At 35.4% G+C, this 24,333-nt stretch overlaps 1 protein-coding gene across 1 annotated transcript in view; it reads left to right on the top strand.

Moving 5' to 3' along the window:
• Positions 1-2,121: 2,121 nt before the first annotated feature.
• LOC100267196 (uncharacterized) overlaps positions 2,122-24,333 on the top strand; it is a 39,445-nt gene continuing 17,233 nt past the window's right edge. The window contains exons 1-14 of the mRNA XM_010659075.3: positions 2,122-3,565; positions 4,117-4,635; positions 4,791-4,922; positions 5,022-5,233; positions 5,311-5,521; positions 5,619-5,856; positions 5,949-6,099; positions 6,183-6,477; positions 17,481-18,674; positions 18,838-19,335; positions 19,517-19,654; positions 19,777-19,976; positions 20,063-20,273; positions 20,405-20,642. Coding sequence (XP_010657377.1) covers positions 2,182-3,565; positions 4,117-4,635; positions 4,791-4,922; positions 5,022-5,233; positions 5,311-5,521; positions 5,619-5,856; positions 5,949-6,099; positions 6,183-6,477; positions 17,481-18,674; positions 18,838-19,335; positions 19,517-19,654; positions 19,777-19,976; positions 20,063-20,273; positions 20,405-20,642 — 5,621 coding nt within the window. The 5' untranslated portion in view covers positions 2,122-2,181. The remainder of the gene's footprint in view (positions 3,566-4,116; positions 4,636-4,790; positions 4,923-5,021; positions 5,234-5,310; positions 5,522-5,618; positions 5,857-5,948; positions 6,100-6,182; positions 6,478-17,480; positions 18,675-18,837; positions 19,336-19,516; positions 19,655-19,776; positions 19,977-20,062; positions 20,274-20,404; positions 20,643-24,333) is intronic.

Here is a 24,333-nt window from a genome sequence, read left to right as displayed (position 1 = left end):
ATCTAATGTATTTCTCGATCAAGTAGAAGCATTGACAATGATGTTTATCAACTCATCGAGAGGCTTCATTTCTTGGTCCAGTTTTATTTGTTCGTGTGCTTTTGACACCACTCTCGTTTTAAATTCTCTTCCAATAAGATTTCTAAAAGATCTCTTTGGATAGGATTTTGTGCAAAGACTTAGGATGACTTTGGTTTCTGTGAAGATAATTTTCTGTAATTTATGTGGGTTAGATAAGATTTTGAACTAGTTTTAGGGTGTTTCTTTGGTTTTGTGAATATCAATTTGATGACAATTGGAAAGGCAAAAACTATCTGACTTGTCTATAAGTTTTAAATCGAAAAGAAAATCAATGAAGACTACATGTTGAGCAAGCACACTTAATATCTTGTGTTATAGACGCCCTTTTTGAATGTGAGTCCAATAAATATGGAATAAGTTTAGAAAAAGGTTAAACCCAAAAAATTTTGGGAATAAAAATACATGATAGTAGGATCTTAATTAGGTTATGTTTGGTTTCCTAAAACTATGAAAAAAAATGTGAGGGAAAAAAATAAAGAAGAAAATTAGAAAGAAAAAAAATAAATTAAAGTTGATAACTTATTTTTGTAAGTTAATTTAAAACCATTTCACTTATTTAAATTTATGAAATAATTTGAAAATCATAAATTTCTAATTATTTTTAATTATATATTTTTTTATTTGGCTATTTTTTTTTTTTTAATAAAACTCTATGTAAGGTAATAATTTTCTTTAGTCAAAAAAATGTCCTTCAAACTATTTGTTTGACAAGGTTAGAGATAGAGATGACAATTTGTGTGATATCAAGACTAAAACATTCTACTAATTAAATAGGTTAACTCAATCATAATAATAATAATAATCAAGTAAAAAGCATAAACCTAATTAAATACAATGTAATTATTAAACAGATAACATGTTTTATAATTTATTTAATAATCAAATTGAGTTAAATTTTGTATAAGTCTATATAATTAATCTTACAACTTAATATAGTTATAATTTAATTAACTATTTGTTCAAAAATAAATTTAAAATGAATAAAATATTAATTAAATAGTTTAAAGTTATAATTAGGTTAATTGGTATGATTATTAAATATAAAGGTTAACTTGAGCCAAATTCGTATTCTTGTAGGTTGATTTAAAAATAACCTATTAGTATAACATATTACACAAGTTGATACAAATGTGATATAAATAGAATTATATTCAACCAAAACCCACAAAAAAAAGTGTTGGATTGGATTCGTGTTGATATTTATGTACTAAGTCAGTACTTTAATTTACCTTTATTTATTTTTAAATAAAGGTACACTTTTAAAGACTCATTTCTTTGGCAATTTTTATTTAAAAAATATTTAGCAACAATGACCTTGAAATTTTGTTAATTACCTTTTTCATTCTTCTCATTTGTTAATTTCATTTATATCCCATTTGATTCATAATAATAATAATAAAAAAGGGTGTTTGTGATTGTTTCAAAAGATTGAAATGAAATAAAAGATATAGTAGAGCTAGGACAGCATGAGTCTACCTAATGGTATATGCAGAGGCACATAATAGATCAATATGAACATCATGAGTTGTCCCATAATAAAACCGGTTAATATTGTTGATACCTTCTTCTCGGTTCCTTCTTTTTCATGTTTATCCTAATTGTTGGTTAAGTTTAATTATATACATGGCAAAAAGGAGCATTGGAATGGTTTTAGCTCCAAAATATTCAAACAATAAAAATAAAAAGGGAAAAAAATAATGTTGGGACAATTATGAATTTTATCCAAAATTCGGTTATTTCAACTACATCAAATGATTTTTCAAATTGGTCAAGACTCTCCAGCTTGTGGTCACTTCTCTATATATCAGTTGTTACTCAAGTGTGAAACTATATTTCCTATTCTTCTTATTTGTTAATTTCATTCATGTTTCACTTGATTTAAAGTATTAGAGGCATTCAATAAAATTTTAAACTATGATTGTGTGTTTAGTTAGGATTTTAAGAAATGCCAAATTTTAAAATTTAAAACACTTCTCAAACAAAGTCATGTACTATGTTGTAATAATGAGTTAACAAAATTTAACCAGATCAATGTTTGAATTGGTTGACCCAATCAATGAGATAGGCCATTTTTTTTGTGAATTAGGAACAACACCAGACATGGTTGTTGATAGAAAACATTGGGGATTAATTCAGCAGCAGCCTCTACCACAGCTCCAAGTGAAGAAGGGAAGTCTTAACTACCTAATGGTAATCAATAGAAGAAGAATTGCAATTACATGGTCAACAACAATTCACATGGTATCTACCATCTTCATCTTGTACCCAATATTGTTGTGTTGTTATCAAACATGTGCAGCAAGAGATACCATAAGGCAGAATGATCCGATCAGTGATGGTGATGGAGAAACTCTCTTGTCTGCTGGTAAGACATTTGAATTGGGGTTCTTCACCCCTAATGGGAGCTCTAGTCACCAAAGATATGTTGGTATATGGTATTACAGGTTGGAGCCGAAAACCGTTGTGTGGGTAGCCAATAGAAACGACCCACTGCCTGATTCCACTGGAGTTTTGTCCATTCAAGATGGTAACCTCGTGTTGAATTCGAATGGAAGAGGGAGACCTTTCTGGTCAACCCCTCTCCAGAAATCGTCATCTACAGAAAAGGTAGCGCAGCTCATAGATTCCGGGAACCTGGTTCTGAAGAATGATCAGCTGCAAACAAGTCTGTGGCAAAGCTTTGGAAACGCAACTGATACTTTTCTTCCAGGTATGAAGATGGATGGCAACTTGGTGTTGACTTCATGGAAAAGCAGCAGTGACCCGGGTTCGGGGAACTTCACTTTCAGGAAAGATCAAGTAGCACAGAACCTGTACATCATCCAGAATGGGCCTAATACATACTGGAAGAGTGGGATATCAGATGATTTCATTACATCCGGTTGGGACCATAAGATGTATTCTGAATTATCCAAAATGTTATCAAATTCCAGCATTAATAGTAGCCAACCAACAACCTCTTTTTATTATAGGAGGTTGGTGATGAAATTTTCCGGCCAGATAGAGTATCTACAGTTCCGTAATCAGACGGGCTCTTGGTATTCGCTTTTGAAGGAACCAAAAAACAGTTGCGATGGGAATAATCCCTGTGGGAGTTTTGCCAGCTGCAGTACTAGAAATAGGATTTTGTGCAGGTGTTTGCCAGGATTCCAACCAAATTTTCCAGCAAAGTGGAATGGTGGAGATTTTTCGGGGGGCTGTAGAAGAATTTCACCCCTGTGCAGCAAGAATGACACTTTTTTGAGGCTAGAGATGATGAGAGTGAAAAAATCAGACACACAGTTCAACACTACAAATGAAAAAGAATGCGAAAATTACTGCAACAGAGACTGTAACAACTGCCAGGCTTATGCCTATGTTGAAGCCGAGACTCGTGCAGACACTGCCATCTGTATGATTTGGGAGGAAAATCTTAATGACATTCAGGAGGCGTATTTGGATGGCGGCCATGATCTCTATGTGCGTGTGGCAGTTTCTGATATAGGTAAACTTCTCTTTCAGTGTGTTGTAAATGCAACACTCAAGTATATATGCATGCATTCATTTTCATTTTACTTCACTTTTGCCAAAGGAGTACCCATATGGGAAACCGGAGGGTAGACATATTTTGATATTTTTGTAGTCTATTATGTTAGATTGTAAAGCTTGAATCAATTTTGTTATGTTTCACAAGGGATGTTAGAGATGTTGGGTTCCCTATTGAGTTTGCAGGAATTGTGTTGTCCAGTTAGTTCTTAGGGGTTTAAGGGAGCACTGCCTCTAAATTTTTTATTTATTTATTATGTAACGAGTTTGACCCTAATGTAATTTAAAATTTAGGATTTTGTTTCAGAGAGGAAAAATTAAAGTATCGGCTACAAGTGAGAGGGGACTGAGAGTCATCACCATTGTAACCATTCTTTTTTATTTGATTAGTGAATTCTTGAGTGCTGGTAGGATTTGTGAAGGCAGAGATCACATTGACAACCATGTTAAAAATCTGTTTTCTTTTCCTTATATTTGCTGTGTGATTTGGTTAACGTACTTCTCATGCAGAACCGATGGGAAGAAATTGTAAGATTTGTGGAACTAATATTATCCCATATCCGCTAAGCACCGGAACTGACTGCGGTGATCCCAAGTACTTGAGTTTCTACTGTGAAAACTCCACAGGCCAAGTTATTTTTATGAGACCGAATAACACATATTACCAAGTCACTAGCATCAGGCCAGAAGCAAAAGAATTTTCCATTCAACTTGGTGAAGATAATTGTATAGCAAGTAGCGATGCCATGAAGAAACTTCTGGAGTTCAACCAGGACTCACCATTTTTGGTGAAAAGTGGGTGCACGGCAGAGAAGAGTACTTCTAGTTTGTATCCATTTTCTGATGCTGAATGGTTACGCGAAATACAGATTGAGTGGAGACCTCCATTGGAACCAATCTGTAATTCTACTGAAGACTGCAAGTACTGGGCTCATTCAAATTGCAATACAACAGGAGATGGACAGAAAAGGTGTCATTGCAAAATAAACTATCAGTGGGATCCCACAAATGTCAGTTGCTTTCCAGTAGGTTAGAATACTATCAATACAACTCAGTTCCTCCTTGAATTATAAGAATGCTCTCTGGAAATATCTTGTCTTATTATAAAACCGGTATATTGCATACTGATTATCAAATTACATACCGTAGTTCCTCATCCGATTGGCTATTTCGCTTTATTTTAGAAGCAGGTCCTTCACAGAGAAAGCAGCAGCCATATGTGATCTTCATTGGGAGTGTTGTAGCTGTGATTGTTATCTCATGCTTCACTGTCTTTATATATTATTTGAGGAGAAGAAGGGTGTCAGAGATGCAAGGTAACTAGTATGCAGAGTCGGATAAATTTGTACTATTACATGTGATGTTCTGTATAACTTAGGATTCAATTGAAATTTGTAATTGTTCTTGAATTTCAGAACACAGGGGAAGTATTCAAGGAAATCCAGTGCTTCATCTGTATCACAGTGAGAGACGCGTCAAAGACTTGATTGGCTGGGGCCAGTTCACAGAAGATGACAGGGAAGGCATAGATGTACCATTTTTTGATCTGGGAAGTATACTAGCTGCTACAAATAATTTGTCAGATGCAAATAAGCTAGGGCAAGGAGGTTTTGGCCCAGTATACAAGGTAATAATCCTTTCTTATATTTTCATTTCAACAAGTTCAGGCTAATGGGTGAACTACACCAATGAAAATCTACTCAGGGGAGCTTTCCAGGAGGACAAGACATTGCTGTGAAGAGGCTCTCAAGTGTTTCAGGACAAGGACTAGAAGAGTTCAAGAATGAGGTTGTGCTGATTGCCAAACTTCAGCATCGAAATCTTGTCAGACTTTTGGGCTATTGTGTTGAAGAAGATGAAAAGATATTACTCTACGAGTATATGCCAAATAAAAGCTTAGACTCCTTCATATTTGGTCGGCTTCTAAACCTGAATCCTTCATATATAAATAGGCAGAACTGAACGGTCTCTAAAATTGTGTTTTTTTTAATGGAAAATGATGATCTTACCAGACCGAACGCTTCGCTTCTTATTGAACTGGGAGAAACGCTTCGACATCATTTTGGGGATAGCTCGTGGGCTTCTTTATCTTCACCAAGATTCTAGGCTGAGGATCATTCACAGAGACCTGAAAACAAGCAACATTCTGCTGGATGAGGAGATGAATCCCAAAATTTCGGACTTTGGCTTGGCAAGGATTTTTGGGGGCAAACAAACTGAAGCAAGCACAAACAGAGTAGTTGGAACTTAGTAAGATAGCATAATTTCAAGCCCCCGTCTGTGTTTCAAAAAGAAGTTGCATGCCTAATAAACTAACTATTGTAACGGTTGGTGAAATGCAGTGGCTATATGTCTCCAGAGTATGCACTAGATGGCTTCTTTTCCATTAAATCCGATGTTTTCAGCTTCGGTGTTGTTGTACTCGAGATCATCAGCGGGAAAAGGAACACTGGATTTTATCAGTCTCAACAAGCTTTAAGCCTTCTGGGTTATGTAAGCACTTCAAATTTCTCAAACCAATCAATACTTTTTGGTCCCTCCCTGCCTCATACTACTGATTTTCTATGGTGGGTTAGGCATGGAGATTGTGGCAAGAGAACAAGGCATTGGACTTGATGGATCAGTCACTGCATGAAACATGTGATGTCGCTGAATTTTTGAGATGTGTAAATGTTGGGCTCCTCTGTGTTCAAGAAGACCCGAGCGATCGTCCTGTCATGTCGAATGTAGTTTTCTTGCTTGGCAGTGAAACTGCAACTCTTCCAACTCCTAAACAACCAGCTTTTACTGTGAGAAGAGGGGTTTTCAGCACAGCTTCTTCATCTAGTAAACCAGAGACATGTACCAATGAGTTAACAGTCAGTGTAGACGGCAGATAAAGGAGGAGGTAATCTCCACAACTACTCTCGGTACTCTCTATTTATCAATGTTGAGAATATTCTTGTTCTACAGAGCGAATTTTACTGGAAGGTATTACTTCTTCGCCATTAAATGTGAACTTTTTGTGATGATAAATTAGGCGGTCCGGCAATTTCATTAGGGATGGCAGAGAAACTTTGGCATGCTTATGAAATATTTGATATAGGCCTCTTTACTCTAGTGGGAGCACTAACAATGGGAAATATCTAGGGGTGCAAATTTGGCCCATCGGCCGGCAACACTGCCTGAACCTGCTTGGCTGAAAGGGTTTCCCAAGCCTCAGTGACCCCTTCGTTGTTTTGGGGTTCAAACATTAATTGCAGAAAATCAGTACAAGACATGTTACAAATGATATAGATGCAACCACAATTTAAAGATAAATAATAATAATAATATATCAAAATACTATAAGCAAATATCTTACCAAAATATTCAACTCATAACAAAGCTTGTATCATACCAAATATTAAACAATGAAGTAAGCCCAAAACTCATAGCCCAGCAACACACTAAATAGAACAAGGCAAATAGCCCAAAATAAAACCTAGGACCAATGGCCCATGCTCCTTAGACCTCACTTAATACTAGAAAACACTTATGGGATGTTTTCAACCGTAACTTCAATGTTGCTTCCAGGTCAATGTGCTCTTGCTCACCAGCTACAATAACAACAGCAGCAGTTACTGAAGGGCTTGGTCTCATAACCAAAGGAGCATAAGAAAAAACAAAAAGTCATGACAAAGAGAAAAACCTAGTTAGTAAGTGTGAACTGTTTGACTTAATGGCCTTAAAGATTCTTTATCATATGCTAGGGAGACTAACGGTGTCTATAAGGTTCCAACTTAGCTGCCTGCTCACATTTTTATATACTGATAACCAACCGTTACTGGAAGAATCAATCCTAGCTAGGTATCTGTTGGTGCATACCTTCTTGGTCTGTAGCTTGGAACCTCTACTTGTATTCTCCCCCAGTTGGAATATGTTCTTCCTAAGAACAATTTGTAAACGAAACTGATATGAATTCTGTGTGATAGTGACTCACCGACAGTAATGATCATAGCCATGTGAGTTTTGTATAGGGTCTTCTTATAAGCAGAATTTGCTAGTTGTAATCAAGACCATCCTTTTGAGTAAAGTCACTCAAAGAAATGACCCTATATATGTATTTTATGCCTTCTATTACCAGTGATTTACTGTTGGAATTAGGAATAAATTGAAGCATGATTTCTATTGAGTAATTGATGGTAAGGAAAGTAGGGATTTATTAGCTATAACATTCTTAAAATGAAGCCAATAATTAGTTTTGTTGGTGGTAGCGATTACATTGGCTGAATATACATGGTGGGGTGCTTTTGATTGATCTGCATATACTATTTCAGCTATAGAGGTTGAAATATTGGATTATTTTATAGTGACATATTACGTTGGAATACTATTGATTGATCTACAAATACTATTTCACATCCAGAGGTTGAAATATTATGGAAGTGGAAAATTAGATGTATGCATGAGAATTGAAAAGAAAACAAATTGAAAAAATCTAAAGACCTTGAAGAAGGGACAAAGGTTCCAATGCTTCTTCCACTGTTCTATAGTAGGGCTGCTGCTTCTTCTACCAAAGCAGGAACACATGCTCCAAGAATGAGATCATTGGCAGCCTAGGAGGAAATAAATATGCAAATTGGGGAGAAGCGACTCTTGAACACATGACATCCCGTCAAACCAAGCTCTACTCAATTACCAATTTTTCGAAAAGTTTAACTTGTAGAATTTGAGTTCACAATATATACCATGCTCTTTAACAACATCCTTTTCATTTGGATTTGAACTTTGAGGATCATTACTAAGCTTTTATGAAATCACAAGGCCCTTCTTCAAGCTTTTCAAGTCACTTAAAAGACATGTTATTAGCTTATATGAGCAAATCAAAATTGTAAAGAACACATAATCATGTTCATTAATCATCCAAAGATATGTTTATAACTTAAAAGCTTTTAAGATCATCATTAATCAAATTAACTATTTTGCAAGAGGATAAACAAATCATTCATAGACTAATTAATATGAATCTATATTTAAATTAATATTGGGAGACTGTGACATGGGAGGGTCCCAACACGTAGACTTTGAAAATAAGTTGAAAGAGTTGCAAATTCTTACTCTAGTAGCATGAGTGAGAATTTTGAAACTAGAGACAACTTTGAAAATTTACTGGGAACAAATGGTGCTAAATTAATGTCAGCCATATGTCAATGGAAAGTTTATTGTCTTAGCTGTCATATCCATTTGGAATCATTGGATTTGGAGTAAATTGGCTAGTTGGTTCAGAGGGATATTCAACACGTTTTGAAGACAAATTGTCTTAACAGATTTTGATTTCCTTTTTATACTCTGTATCTCTTAGAGTTAATTTCATATCCCTTATTGTTTTCCTTAGGGTGGTATTTTATGTATCCCTTTGTGTTTGTGATTTGGGTGGTGAGTTGTTTATACCTTGTGAACTGTTGTGATTTTGTTTTCCCATCAAATCCAACATCAAAGTGTTTGTGTGTACACTCTTGATTCATAATGATGGACATTGTTTATATTATAGGGACAATATATCGGTGTATCTATTCTTGCATATGTTTTCTGATTTTATGCTCAAAATATTAAAACGAAATTTAGGGGAAAAATTGAAGGGAATGACAGCCTTCTTTGGGAACCATCTCTAAGTTGGAAAAAAAAAACCTATTTACCCCCTCTAACTATAATCCATAACCAAGATTCATCTATAACATGTGTCTCAAAATTTTCTGTAATTTGGTTGTTGTTAAAGATAATTTTCTGTAATTTATGTGGGTTAGATAAGATTTTGGACTAGTTTTAGGGTGTTTCTTTAGTTTTGTGGATACCAATTTCATGACAATTGAAGAATAAAAAACAATCAATTTGTCTAATAGTTTTCAATCTGAAAAGGAAATCAATGAAGACTCAAGTTTTTCCATGTCATATATCTATATTTTTTCATTGTAACTATTCTATAAGGTTAGGTGCTCAGGTGGGTTGATCCAACTTTTAAGCTGAATTTCAAATGTCATACATGGGTGAATCCAAAAACTAGTACTGACCCTTCTGACACCGAGAAATGTGGATGGCTAGATCATGCTCATGGCCGACATTCCATACTCCTATCCAATGGATTCTCACTAGATTCCACGCCCCATACATGCTTGTCACTAAGCTGTATCTTACTTCCACACAACAGACAACAAATACATTATTATACAGCTTTGGGAAGTCAAATTTGGCGTTTGCAGCATCATTATCATAGGGGGTTTTGTATGATATAATGGTTTCATTCAATTTAGCCTAAGATATGGACCCTTATAGTCACTTGTTGGATGCTCTAAGCTTAGCTAAGGGCAAGATACAACATCTTTTCTTTACATAGACTACGAGTGTCAAAAATTTAATATAATTCATTAACACGACTGGAATTCAATTTATTTTTTATGGGTTTAAAGGTTAAATTTATGTCAATATGTTTAACTCATTTAATAAATAAGTTATTTTCAAGTAAATTTGTAAAACACAATTTTGATCCTAATTGAACAACTTGATAATGGTACTGATTAATATGACTAACTCTAACTCATTTAACTTATATTTGATTTATTTAAAATTTGATTTTAAATAAATTAATTAATTGAATTATAAACATATTAGATTAAGAAATTAATCATGTAGATTTGTATAAAATTTAATTCTGTATGATTATTGATTAATTAAATGAATTTACGACTTATTGTCTATTAAATAATTAGATGAATCTATGTTTTTCTAACCTGATTATTATATCGTATTTGGGTTTGATCTATTTAATAAAGATTATGAATAAGAACCATGATGAACTATAATCCAATGGTGTTGGCCACTGTGGGGATCCATTTTTAAATGCTATGATAGGCTTCCCTCAACTGAAAAACCCAAAACCCATATGCCATGTTAGAAACTCATTGCTGATAGCCAAACAAACAGGTCTCATTTCCTGGAAAATGTGAAAAACAGAAAGCAAGAGAGAAAAATTCAGAATACCGTTTATGAAACCGCGGATTTTAACTTCAAGACTAGAAGCCGTTGAAAACAAGTAAAAAGGGTCAAATGCTCTAAACGTGGTCTTGGACTTTGGGTCACTTTATTTGCTGCATGGTTGGCGTCCATTTCCAAGATTTCACCACTCCACCGGCCTCCAACTGCAGGTGAAAAAAAATAATAATTAATTTAAATATATATTTTAATTAATTTATTTAAATTTAATCATTTACATCAAGGTTTAGATTAAAATTTTGAAAATGTTACTACATATATAAGATGATTGGCACATTACTAATATTTTATTTGTCCATGAATGGTAAGTTGGGTGATGGACTTGTTTTAAGTCAGACGTCACCAGTGAGCAACCCACCAAAATTAGTAGGCAGGCCATGAAGAGGTTAAGAACTGCCCCCATTAATTAATAGCTGTCCTGAACTCCTAGTGGACTCGTGTTAAAATCAAATTTTCAACATGCAATCACAAAAAATAAAAAAAAACAAAAAAAAAACAAACAAACAAACAAAATGACTCAAGAGTAAGGGGATGTTTGTCGGGCTTTTTAACTTATACGGTTATTTTAAAAAAATAATTCTTGAAAAATGATAATTTTGAAAAAAAATTCTTAAAATATGATAGTTATAAAAATATTTTTTCAAATACACGGCACTTTTTATCACTTTAAAAAGTGTTTCCTGAAAAAACACCTTCTATTATCAACCATACATGTTAAAAAAAAAATTAAATTTACACTAAAAATGTATCTTCAAAAGACACTTTTCCACAATTTTTTTATTAGTCATACACGTTAAAAAAAAATTGAATTTATACTAAAGAAATATTTTTTCCATAATACCATAAAATCAAATTTATGCTAAAGGTATCTCTTGAAGAGACATCTTCGATAATTTTCATATTAGTCACACAATGAAAAAAAAATACATTTTTAATATAAATTCAATTATTTCAATGAATGACTGATACAAGAATTATTTAAGGTGTCTCTTCAAGAACCACCTTTAATATAAATTTAATTTTGTAAAATTATAGAAAGTGTGTCTTAAGAATACATCTTTAGTATAAATTCAATTTTTTACTATGCAATTGATATGAAAATTGTGAAAAGTGTCTCTTTAAAAGACACTTTTAATATAAATTTGATTTTGTAAAATTATAGAAAGTGTGTCTTAAGAATGCATCTTTAGTATAAATTCAATTTTTTTACTATGCAACTGATATGAAAATTGTGAAAAGTGTCTCTTTAAAAGACACTTTTAATATAAATTTGATTTTGTAGAATTGTAAAAGGTGTCTCTTGAAAAGACACTTTTAATGTAAATTCAAATTTTTTTTAATATGTGTTATTAATATAAAAATTATGACAAATTTTTTTTAATATGTGTTATTAATATAAAAATTATGAAAGGTGTCGCTTCAATGTAAATTCATTTTTTTAACGTGTATCATTGATATAAAAATGATAAAAGGTATCTTTTCAAGAGATATCTTTCAAAATGGCAATAAGTGCCGTAGATTTGAAAATATTTTTCACTATATTATATTTTAAAAAATTAATTTTAAATTCACTGTACAATTATAAAAAATCCGATGTTTGTCTAAGGCAATTAGGAATAAATGGACAGCCATGCACCTGTGTCACAGGTGACCTTTTCTTGAATGTGAATTCAATAAATATGTTGAATTATTTTATTTTTTTAATTATTAACCTATCTTGATGTCATATTTCTTTTGATCACATATTTAAAGTGTGTTTGGTACTGACTCTAGAAAGAGTTTTCCTTGAAAATTTTTAATTTTTAAGTATTAAAAAAATTAAAAATACTTCAATTATAAATTATCACAACTATCCTAAAAAAACTATACCTTTTCACATCCTTAATCACCTCAGGTAAACTATGCTCCAATAGTGTGAAATAACCCAATTCAAAATATATATATATAATAGCAATTTCTATGTAAATTATAAAATAGTTTCTATATAAATAATATGAACTTATTTTATATCTTTAAAAATTACTTTTAAATGTTAAGATGATAAATTTGTTTCACATAATATCTTAAAATTTTCTAAGCTGAACGTTATTAATTTTTTAAGATAATTTTTACATTTTATGTAGAAATTATTATCATTTTTTGTTTTTAAAAACAAAAAACAAGAAGCACTTAGGAATCGGATTTTTTAGTTTCTAGCTAACAATTTTTCCACTATGATCAATTTGACATGCATATTTATCCACCTCATTATGTTAGCATTGTGTGTTAAACCTATATATATGTGATACTCACCTATATATGATTGAGAATTCATCCCATGATGCATAGTAGAATCATGAAGGTTAATGATGCTTAGATGTATTTTACATTTGTCCTCCCAAAAAGCCTCTTGATGTAGATTTTCACTAGCTTAAGCATTTCCATCTCAAAAGGTATTGAGCATATGTCAACAAAAGGTATGTTGGCGGATCCATTAACAAAAGGCTTACCCATAGTTGTGTTTCATGAACATGTATCTCAAACGGGGTTGTTAGGAGCCTAGGTTGCATTAAGTTAGTGGAAACCGTTTTTGGTATTGTAATATTATGCTATTGTTGAAAGGATTGTTACTATTGTATATTTCCCTGTGAATCAAGTAATGAAACATATATGATTGCTTTTGATTATTTGTTTTGATGAAATTCTATGGGACATTGATTCATGATTATGTATACGTTGTGATGTTTGATTATGTAGTCCAAGTGGGAGAATTGTTGAAATTTTTATATGTGGACTTACATAATCAATGTGATAATGTCATAAATTAATGTTATTTTATTTTTTATATTGTGGTCCATAATAGGGCTAAACACATATTGTTACTTGATTTTTCATGGGTTCACCCTAATTCACTTGATTGACCCATTAAGTCAAGTGATCCAAATAATATGTGTAATGTGTGGTATATATGAATATATTTATTTGTATATATACATAAGTGCAAATGAAGGTTTCTGTTTTTCTTAAGGGCTGAAAAAGGGCACACACTGCATGCACTCTTAAGAGAACACACGGACTGGATCTTGGGTGTAGAAAAGGAAGAGCTCATTAAATCCGGATTTTCACACCATCACAAACTAAGCATATTCTTGGACACCAGTGGAGCACGGAAATGGCTTTCCATGGGATTAATCAAGGTAAACATTTCATTAATTCCCATTTTACTGTATGTTTTAATGTCTACATGTGATCCTATGTGGTTTAAAGTTTTCATCACCCCTTACCCTCCCTAAACCCTAAAACCAATTTTTGTATCAAGAAACCTCCTTTGATTTCGGAAATGGTGGAACCAAAATTTTCAATTATTTATGAAGATTTTTTAGCATCTTCATGTATCCATCTGATGTTCTATTTTGGTTCGTCTCTCTATAATCAGTTGTATGTGTATCTCGAAATTTTCAATCTCGCTGTTTGTATTGCACCTCCTATACGATAGTGAGGATATGTTTTTTATAGGACAAATTGAGTGGCTTTATTTCAATAGTCACCAATAATGGTTCTCACATGAGGTCTTCTTGAATGTTTTCCAGATTATTGGGAAGAAAAATTATAGTGCGCGCATACTAAAGGAAAGGTCAGTTCCCACACCAAACCGTGTTAATGTTCTTTCCCCAGTGAGGAAAAGACAAGCAAATACTATGGGACCACGAGAAGGAATGGACAGACCTCAAAGGACTTAATCAAACCAACTATAACAAAATGTAGAAAACAAATGCATTACCCTTTCAAGTTGAAGCAGTGACACAGACTATCCGCTCACTGAGAAGCTTCAATTTAGACCCCTCAGTTTGGTTCCTGCTACGATGGTTTTCTCTAATTTATGTGGGTTAGATTGAGATTTAGAGTAATTCACGGTGTCATTTTTGGTTTGAGAGTAAATACCAAATTGATGACAATTGAAAAGCAAAAACTATCTCTTGGACCAGATTTTACCATATCAGATGAGATACTCTGAGGAGCATAATATGCATATTGAGTCCAAATCTTATAAACTTAAATTTATAGGAAAATTGGTAGTTCAACATGGTATCAGAACAAAATTGAACTTTAATGGAACTTTCAATTTATGATCTTCTTGAAGAGAGTTTACGGAAAAAAAAAACATTGTACGTGTTTGATCATAGAATTCTTTTTCGTCATGCCTGATCATGGGATTTCACAGTGGCTGATCGCATTGGTTTTTCCTTTTTTTATCCTGATCGGTGGCTATTTGTTTGGTCGTATCTAACATTGAAAAATTATGTTGAAATAGAAATCAGTTGGGATCCACCTCTGGAACCAGCGTGCACCTCATCAGCGGACTTCAAGGATTGACCAAATGGGACGGCTCCAGTTTAAATTGTACACAAGGTGGGGGCTGAGGATGCTATTCACGACGTATATTCCTAATTTTTCTTTCTGAGCGTGTGAGAAGTTAAACACAGTGCCTTCTTTTTGTCTGGGTTTGGTCATTTAAGCTTCTTTTTCATTGAAAGACATAGTGCTTAAAAATGACAGATGCTTTGCCTTATCCATGAATGAGGGTGTTCCTTCTTTGTTTCAGAACATGGCAATCAGAAGCCGTCTCATATGTAGATGTTCTCAAATTTTCATACAGATTAGTCTTTATACTCTCAAACCCTTAAACTTCGAGCCTTCTGGGTCAGGTAAATGTTCTCAAATTTTCATACAGATTAGTCTTTTAGTCATTCTGTGCATCATTCCATTCTGTTTTGCAATTATTTGAGATTGTGGAAAGAAGACAAGGCAGTGGGATTTGATGGATCAGAAACTAAATGAAAATATAAATGTTGGGACCTTCAGTGTTCAGGGGGACCCAAGTGATGTCCCACCAGGTCCAATAAAGTTCTCATGCTCAGCAGTGAGATAAACTACACTTCCACAACAACCAGCCTTTGTTGGGGGGAGGGGCCCCTCCTAGCCGGGCTGCTGCTTGCCTGCTTCTTCTGCCAAACCAGAAACATGCTCCCAAAATATGATCACCATCAGCTTCGAAGGATGTCGATCATGGGGGAGCATTTCTCACCAGTGTCAATTGCAAGTACTTTTGGTTTTTGCTTATATCATAAAATAGTCTAACTTCATTGCTTGTATTTGGGCCACTGTGCTTTAATCATATGATGGAGATGACTCAATAGTTACCCAATTCTATGCCATGTGCACATGTGAGGCTAGCTCTACTTTTTTCTCATGTACTTGAAAGCAAAGAAGGAATCAAGTTAAAGAAGGCCCATTTTGATTTATTTACAGAAACCTGCTCAATCCTGATCTATATTATATTAAATCCCAAATTGAGGGGGAAGAAAAGCAAACCCAATGGGTCCAACAAAAAAAGATGTACATATATATTTTATATCCTTGATTTTGCTGGCAACTTGTCTTTGAGCAAATCAGTGAAGTTCACTGAGAAAAGTTATCACTTTGCTCCAATCCCTTTTGTCCTTTTGATTCTTAATTCCTGTGTTTGTCTGAGTCCTTTGGTTTTACCCTTTGGCCAAAAAATATTTGAAGTGGATTGTTCATTGCATGACAATTAGGAGACCTACATGAAGATAAGGAAAAAAACCTTAGAAGAAAAATTAGGTTATATTTTGTAGCTGTTTTTGAAAATAATTTTTTGTTTTTTTAAAACAAAAAATTGTTTTCTACCTTAGAAAAGATGTTTTAAAAAAAATATGATAGAAAACACAATCTTTTTTTTTTTCTTTTTTCTTTTTTCTTTTTTGGGAATTTGCTTTGAGAATGAATTATTTTTTAGAATGATTTTCAGGTGTTTAGTTTATTTTTTTGTTTTTTTTTAGAATTCATTGAGTAATAATTGAAAATTTGGAGAATATTTTAAAAACTTTTATACTATACATGAATAAACAAAGAAAATTAGTTTTTATATTTGAATATATTTATTTGAATTTTCTTGAAAACCCTTTTAAAAGCAGAGTGAAAACACTCTTGATTTCTCTTGTTTATCCCATTACGAAGCTCCTCCAAGTTGAAGAAAGTGTAGAAAAATGGATTAATTGATTAAAAATGATGAAAAGATCCTAAATTTGTAAAATTAGTCTCTCCTATTTTTTAATATAAAGAGTAACTCATTTTTTATATAAATACTCTTCAATATTTTCATTATTTACATGTATATTTTATAAGAAAATGTTATTTTTATGATAAAAAAAATGAGGTTATTCCTATCCAAAATAGGTATTTTTTTGGAACAAAAAAAAATGGGAGGTTAAATTTATAATTTCATATTTCTTTTATTTCTTTTAATTGATTATTCCTAAAAAAAAATTTATTGGTTGATGCTTATACTTTATTTCTCAAAAGAGAAAAACTTTACATACAAAGAAAAAAAAAAGTGGGTGAAATGAGGAACATGATGATACAAACATCAAGACTTTGGAAGGCACCAGAAAGCATATTATAGTTGCCATAAAGAGAAAACATGAGAAGCGTGCATCGAAAAGGAAACATAGTCCACCTTTATTTTCAATCATTTTCTCATTTGGGAACTTAAATCTAGAAAATGAATAAAGAAAAAACTTTGCATGCTGCACCCCAATTATTAATCATTCAATTAGGTATATGTTTTTATTTTTCTTCTCATTATGTGGACTGAGGGAGCAAGACTAAGATGGCAATACTGATGTGACTTTGCTCCACTCAAGATTCAAGAGGAAGAGTATCCATTAAAAACTACAGATTTCAAGGCACAGCACTAAGAAGAGAAGAAATGATAAGAAGAAAATTCATGGTTCCTGTCTCTGCAACTCACATTCTATCTACCATCTTTTTCTTCTTGTGTTCTGTCCTGCATTGCTCTGCTAGAGATACCATCACACCGGAGGATTGGCTTAGTAATGATGGAGGAACTCTTGTTTCTGCAGGCAAAACTTTTGAACTTGGCTTCTTTAATCCAGATGGAAGCTCCAAGATTGGAAGATTCGTGGGCATATGGGATTACAGGTCGAAACCACGAAGAGTTGTATGGGTGGCCAACCGAAAGAAACCCCTTCCCCTTTCTGATACCCCCTCTGGAGTTTTTTCCATTAAAGAAGATGGTAAGCTCAAGGTATTGGCCGAAATTAATGGAGCAGTTCATTGGTCTACTGATATTGAAACATCTTCATCTAAAGACAGGATGGTGAAGCTCATGGACTCTGGGAACCTTGTATTGAGTGACAACAGATCCGGAGAGATTCTTTGGGAGAGCTTCCGTAATCCCACCGATACTTTTCTTCCTAGTATGAAGATGGATGAAAGCTTAATATTGACCTCATGGTTAAGCCCCGTTGACCCTGCGCCTGGAAACTATACCTTCAAGCTAGATCAAGAAAAAGAGAACCAGTATATCATATCTCAAAATTTATATGTCCAACGTTGGCGCAGTGAGGACTGGGATAGAACGTTTGATGGGATGCCTGAAGCAATACGCAGCTTCTTGTCCAATATCTCCAGGAATGACGCCTATACAAGGCATAGATCTATCCCCAACTCATCAGTTGAAAAACAGTTGGTAATGAGTTCTTCAGGGGAAATTCAGTACTATGCAAATTGGAATACATCGTCTCCAGTCTGGTGGGCACCGCAAGACCGATGCAGTGTGTCAAATGCTTGTGGGAAATTCGGAAGTTGTAGCACTAAGAATGCTTTGATGTGCAAATGTTTGCCTGGGTTTAAACCAGTCTCGCCGGATAGTTGGAAAACTGGAGAGTTCTCAAGTGGGTGTACCAGAAAGTCACCCAAATGCAAGAAGAATTCCAGTGAAGACATGTTCCTGAGTTTAAAGATAATGAAAGGGAAAAATCCATACTCTTCTATTTTAGCAGATACGAATGATGGTCAATATTGCAGAAAGGCTTGCCTTAGTGACTGCCAATGTCAAGCATATGCTCAAACTAAAATAACACAAAGGGGCAGTAACCCAGAATGCTTGATTTGGACAGATGAACTTAGTGGTCTTCAGGAGGAGTATGCCTCTGATGCTGACAACCTCTTTGTTCGTGTATCTATTTCAGACATAGGTATGTGTCCCTTTCCAATTTCTTTTGCCCCTTTTCTTGAGAAGAAGTACCTCATGTTTTAGTTTACTGATCAACACAAGCATAAATCCATTTATAGACATTAGGAAGAAACTGTAATCGGAAGAAATACCCTTTAACAAGGGATTTTACATTTTATTTGCAGAATCAACAGTAAGAAATTGTCAAACTTGTGGCTCAAACATGATTCCTTATCCTCTAAGCACTGGATCAAAGTGTGGTGATCCCATGTACTTCAATTTTGAATGTAACATTACCACAGGCCAGGTTCAGCTCAAGGTATCTGGTGGCACCTACCGGGTAACTAGCATTAATCCAGAGACATTAACATTTGTAATCCAACTGAAAGAATCAGATTGCAGTTCTCGAAGTCTTATCGACAAAATTCCACCACTGAACCCGCCTTTTCACATGACCAATGTCTGCACAGTGGTCAAAATCGACAATTTTGGCTCTGAGAAGTCATTGGAAAATAGCATTGAGATAGAGATCAGTTGGGATCCACCATTGGAGCCGGTGTGTACCTCATCAGCAGACTGCAAGGATTGGCCTAATTCAAATTGCAGGACACAAAATGGAACCACTAAGTGCTTTTGCAATGAAAAATTTAAGTGGAATGGATCAAGTTTAGATTGTACACAAGGTGAGCTACAGACCTAGTATATTTCTAAATTTGCTTTCTGGGTGTGTGAGAAGTTGAACTCAGTACTTTCTTTTTGCTTGGTTTTGGTCATTTAAACTTCTTTTCCAATGAAAGACACAGAGGTTAGTAATGACAGATGCATGCCTTTTCCATGAATGAGAGTGGTTCTTCTTTGTTTCAGACCTTGGCAATAAGATGTCGTCATCATCATCTCCGGTAGTTGTGGTAGGCATAACAATTGTTGTTGTTGTAGTTGCGCTTTTAAGCACCATTGGTTATATTGCTTATTTGCACAAAAGAAACATCACCAAAAGGAAAGGTAATCTTTGCGCCATAAGCTCTACCATGGATCTTCCGCTATTTTCTTTTCAAATTGTACCCGGCAGAATTGAGAAAATTGCAGAGGTTTTCTATACAATATTTTCCTTTTTTTGAATTCAGGAAACAGGGCAAATCCTGTGCTGCACTTGTATGATAGTGAAAGCCGTGTGAAACACTTAATAGACTTGAAGCAATTCAAAGATGAGGATAAGGAAGGCATTGATGTACCATTTTTCGACTTAAAAGACATCCTGGCTGCTACGGATAACTTTTCAGATTCGCATAAGCTTGGACAAGGGGGCTTTGGGCCGGTTTACAAGGTAATATAACTTATTTCAAACAATACTCATATTTTCAACTGGTTTCTGATTATCAATGTCTAATGCATATGCATTGTGGCTTCTAGGGCAAATTTCCAGATGGGAAGGAAGTAGTTGTGAAGAGACTCTCAAGTGCTTCAAGGCAAGGCCTAGTGGAATTTAAGAATGAGGTTGTGTTGATTGCCAAACTTCAGCATCGAAATCTGGTTAGACTTCTGGGCTATTGTATTGAAGGAGAAGAGAAAATTTTACTTTATGAATATATGCCCAACAAAAGCTTAGACTCCTTCATATTTGGTTTGCCTCTAAACCTACGTCAAGTCCCTACTTTTGTTGTATCATTGCATACGTGCTATGAACTGATAGACAGAATCTAACTGAATGAACCATGCCACTGAAATTTTTCTTTCTAATGGCAACTTGGCAAGATCGAATGCTATGCGTGTTACTGAACTGGGAGAGTCGCTTCGACATCATTTTGGGAATTGCTCGAGGGCTAATTTATCTTCACCAAGATTCTAGGTTGAAGATCATTCACAGGGACTTGAAGACAAGCAACATTCTACTAGATGGGGATATGAATCCCAAAATTTCAGACTTCGGATTGGCCAGGATCTTTGAGAGCAAGCAAACAGAGGCAAACACAAACAGAGTAGTGGGCACTTTGTAAGTATGGTATGCATGGGTGTGGACCCCGCATTTCGATTGCTTGACGCTCGAATGCGTTTCCCACTCGAATGGCGAGCTCGATTTTTATTTGAAAAATGATTTATTTTATTGATTATTTGAAAATGACTTGGAGTCGCCACTTATTTTTGTTTTATTTTTAAAGGGTAAACAAAATAAGAAAGAAAAACCCTAAGTATGACTCCTTATTTTGGAAAAGGCGGTCTGTGAAAAACCGGACTGGGTTCGGGGGTCAGGTTACTTATCGGGAAGGTACGGTAAAGACCGTAGCACCCCTCTAAGTCCCTAAAGTCGGGTCTCTACTAATAAAATGAAGCTGACGTGGCAATCAATGGGAAAAATAATGGATACTCAAATCAATCTTGCACTTTTAAAAAACAGAATAGGTATAGAGAGTGCGTACCTGGGCCACGAGCCGTAACGCGCTATTAGAAACAGGGTTAGTGAACAAACACAGAAGGATAATGCGTATATCAAGGAACAGAGTAAATCAATCACATATAGCTAATGAATCAATCAATCAGTAAATCAATCATGAAATCACATATGTAGGGCCCCCACCAAAGCCCGTTTATTTTGCACGAATCAATTCCATAAATCTCATCACTTGAGAATCACGGAATTTTATTCTTGCTTATTTTAAAACATTTTAAAAACAAAGAAAAATGCAAAAGTGGCTTGCCGGAAGGAAAATGGCAACCAAATTTTATTGAAAATGGGATTTTGGTATCCAGAAATTCTAAGGATGGAAAAATTTGATGATTTGAAATTATTTTGAAACAACTTGAAATGGAGAAATCATTTGGAAACAAATATGGGTTGGAGAAATTATTTACAAAATTGGGTTTTGGGAAAATTATGCTTTTAAAATCAAATGAGAAAAAAATGGAGCAATGACAAGTGGTCAAAAATTGCATGCCAAAGGTGGCCATGCAGCTAAGAAGCTTGAGGAGTGGGTCCAGGGTATGAGTACCTCGGGGTTGAAGACTGATGCCACTGTCAGATACCAATTCAAGATCATGGGGGAAGGACCTATCCCGAGCTTCTCGGAATATCAAATAATTGTCAATGGTCCTTGACTTGGGCTTTAATAAAAGACTTTCCAATTCCTTGTTTGACTTAGTGCCTCTTGTCTCAATATGCTGGCAAATGGGGGGTGTCATCTCTGCACAACTTTTAGTTTCCAAATTCTCCAAGCCCCAGGAACTTAACGTACACGTCCTAATTGAATTTCCTTGCAATAGAGTCCAATTCCGTCCATATATGCACAAGCTTCCTCTTCAATTACCTTTTCCAGAAACTTACCCGCAATCTCGAGACGCTGAATGAGTGACCAGCTCGCATCAATTGGTACATCAAAATACCCTGTCACCTTCAGATTGCTGAGGCTGAAACTTTGAGGAATCTGAGAGAGGTGTAGCAGCCATGGATGAGAATATCTGTGACTAAGACCAACTCGGTCAACGAAGGAAACCCACAATTCTTTATATGGATCCCCTTAATATGCTTGATTGTTAGCGGTCTTTCCCAAACATTCATGATCAAATTTAGTAATATTCAAAGGAACCCGTTTCCCTTCAGTCATCTCCTTCTTTACATCATCTGATTCAATAGTCGATTCACCTGGACTGCCACAAACAACCTTTTCAGTCTCGGGTTCATGTTTCCATCTTCCCGTGATCCCATTCCCTCATCATATGGGTTTAGAATGTTTGACTTAGTAGTATTTGTTGCTTCCTGTGAATCCATTGCTTCTTGCTTCTCCGAGGTCAATTCTTTTCCATCTCAAAATCGTCATCTTCCTCTTCTGCCCAAAGCCTTCTTCCTGTTCCAAATCTTCAAGCCGGTACTACTATTCTCTTTCCCCAAATTCTGGGTTCCTTTAGCCGAAGCTGACTGTATCATCTCCATGAAGCCCCGGTTCTTTTGCCCAAATGGCTTCATACCTTTGTGGATACCCTGATTCTCTCTAGGCACATAAGACACTTTATTTCCACCCTCACTACCCTCGACTGCATCGTTGCCTTCAGATTCCTGGGGCGATATAAGGGTTGCTTGCAACTTAGTAGTGACTGTACGCTCAAAACCTTGACAAATTTCAAATGGATACCTCTAGCATGACATGATAGCAACCCCTTCATCATCCTCTTTTTAGCGTGTGAACCCAAAAACCATGCCGACTAGGGAGAGGAAGGTCGGGTTTTCTATCGGAAGAAATCAGAGGTGATACTGCCACTAATGCTTGAAGATGAAACTCGGAATCTTTACTCAGATGGGTTTAAGATGAAGAAGTGGTAGAGACTACCGTGGTGACGTCCCCTTCAATAGCATTCCGCTGAAACCATGCTCAGAATTTCGAAATGGTGCCGTTTAAAAGTGGCGGAATGGGTAGCCATGAAAGATGGAGAGGCAAGCATGGTGATGGTGATGGGTGTGGTTGGTGGGTTTAGGGAATGGGTGTGGAGATAATGGAAAATGGGTAGATAGGGTGGTGGTGCGAGAATATGGGTATGATGTAATGAAAGGTGAGGAAAAAGATGGGTGAGTATAAGCATGGGTATGAAGTTAATTTCCACTTCTGAACGTGGTCCGTGTCATGTAGGAGTGAGGGTTAACCAGTGGGCATGATGAGGTTAGGTAGGTGTTGAAGGATGCAGGCATAGGGTTAATGGTATGGGTGATGAAGTACGTAAACTGGAAAAGTAATGGGATGAGGGTGACCAAGTGAAAAACTTCCATGCAGGTGGGAAATGATAGAGATAAGATGAGGGTGAATCAGATGGATGGTGGGGGTATTTGCATGATGGGAACAAAATATGGGTATGGTGGAATGAATTTGATGACAATGGGTATGAAAAATTGGAGAGAGGAAAGGTGGTGAGATGGATTGGGTAAGTTAGAAGGATGTGTATGAAGATACGTATGAGACAATGGGTATGAAGAGTATGGGTGATTTTAGATATAGTGAACATGAGACGAAATGGATGTGGTGAGCATGGAGTGGACAGCTGGAAGAATGGAACAGAATCAGCCACAGTTAAAGGCGTCATAGCCTCACAGAGCACCCAGTTTTCATGACCTGACATGGCTCCAATCAGACTCTTTCCCTCAGCATCATGCGTGTGCGCATGGCCATCATATATACACAGCCTGCTAGTGCCGCACCTGCAGCTAGACCGCAGCTGGACCATGCAAATTCCGGTGTGCTTGGCAAGGATCTTCGTGTCATGGATCATAAAGCTGTAGATCAGTGGTTGCTGACCCATCATTTGAACTTTGCCGACCATGAACACTGCCAGAAACTTACGGAGACAACTCCTGATGAAAAACAAGGCATGAATTGCGCTGAACCAACCAAAGAACAATACACCTCAAGTGATATATATTGTTACATGGATTCCCAGCAGCAACCCCCCCTGAAAACTCCAGCACTGCCGTTGTGAACACTGTCTAACAAAACGTCAATACTCTTGACTTCACCAATGTCTTCATGCGCGGCAGCCAAGGCATTGCTGAATCCTCCAGTGAAGATAATGCTCAGACTCTTTTCAGACACCTCTGGTTTTCTCCTCTAGGAACGAGCTTGCAACTCCTCTGAGACCCTCCCCCAGGAAAGAGACTTCTCCTCCAAGCAAACATCTCCCCCTCTCCAGCAGCTTCTTCCTCCTTT

Source organism: Vitis vinifera, chromosome 12 (genome assembly GCF_030704535.1).
Source record: "Vitis vinifera cultivar Pinot Noir 40024 chromosome 12, ASM3070453v1".
Lineage (NCBI taxonomy): Eukaryota > Viridiplantae > Streptophyta > Magnoliopsida > Vitales > Vitaceae > Vitis > Vitis vinifera.
Note: the sequence above shows the minus strand (reverse complement) of the source record. Positions and strands in the feature narration are given on the sequence as shown.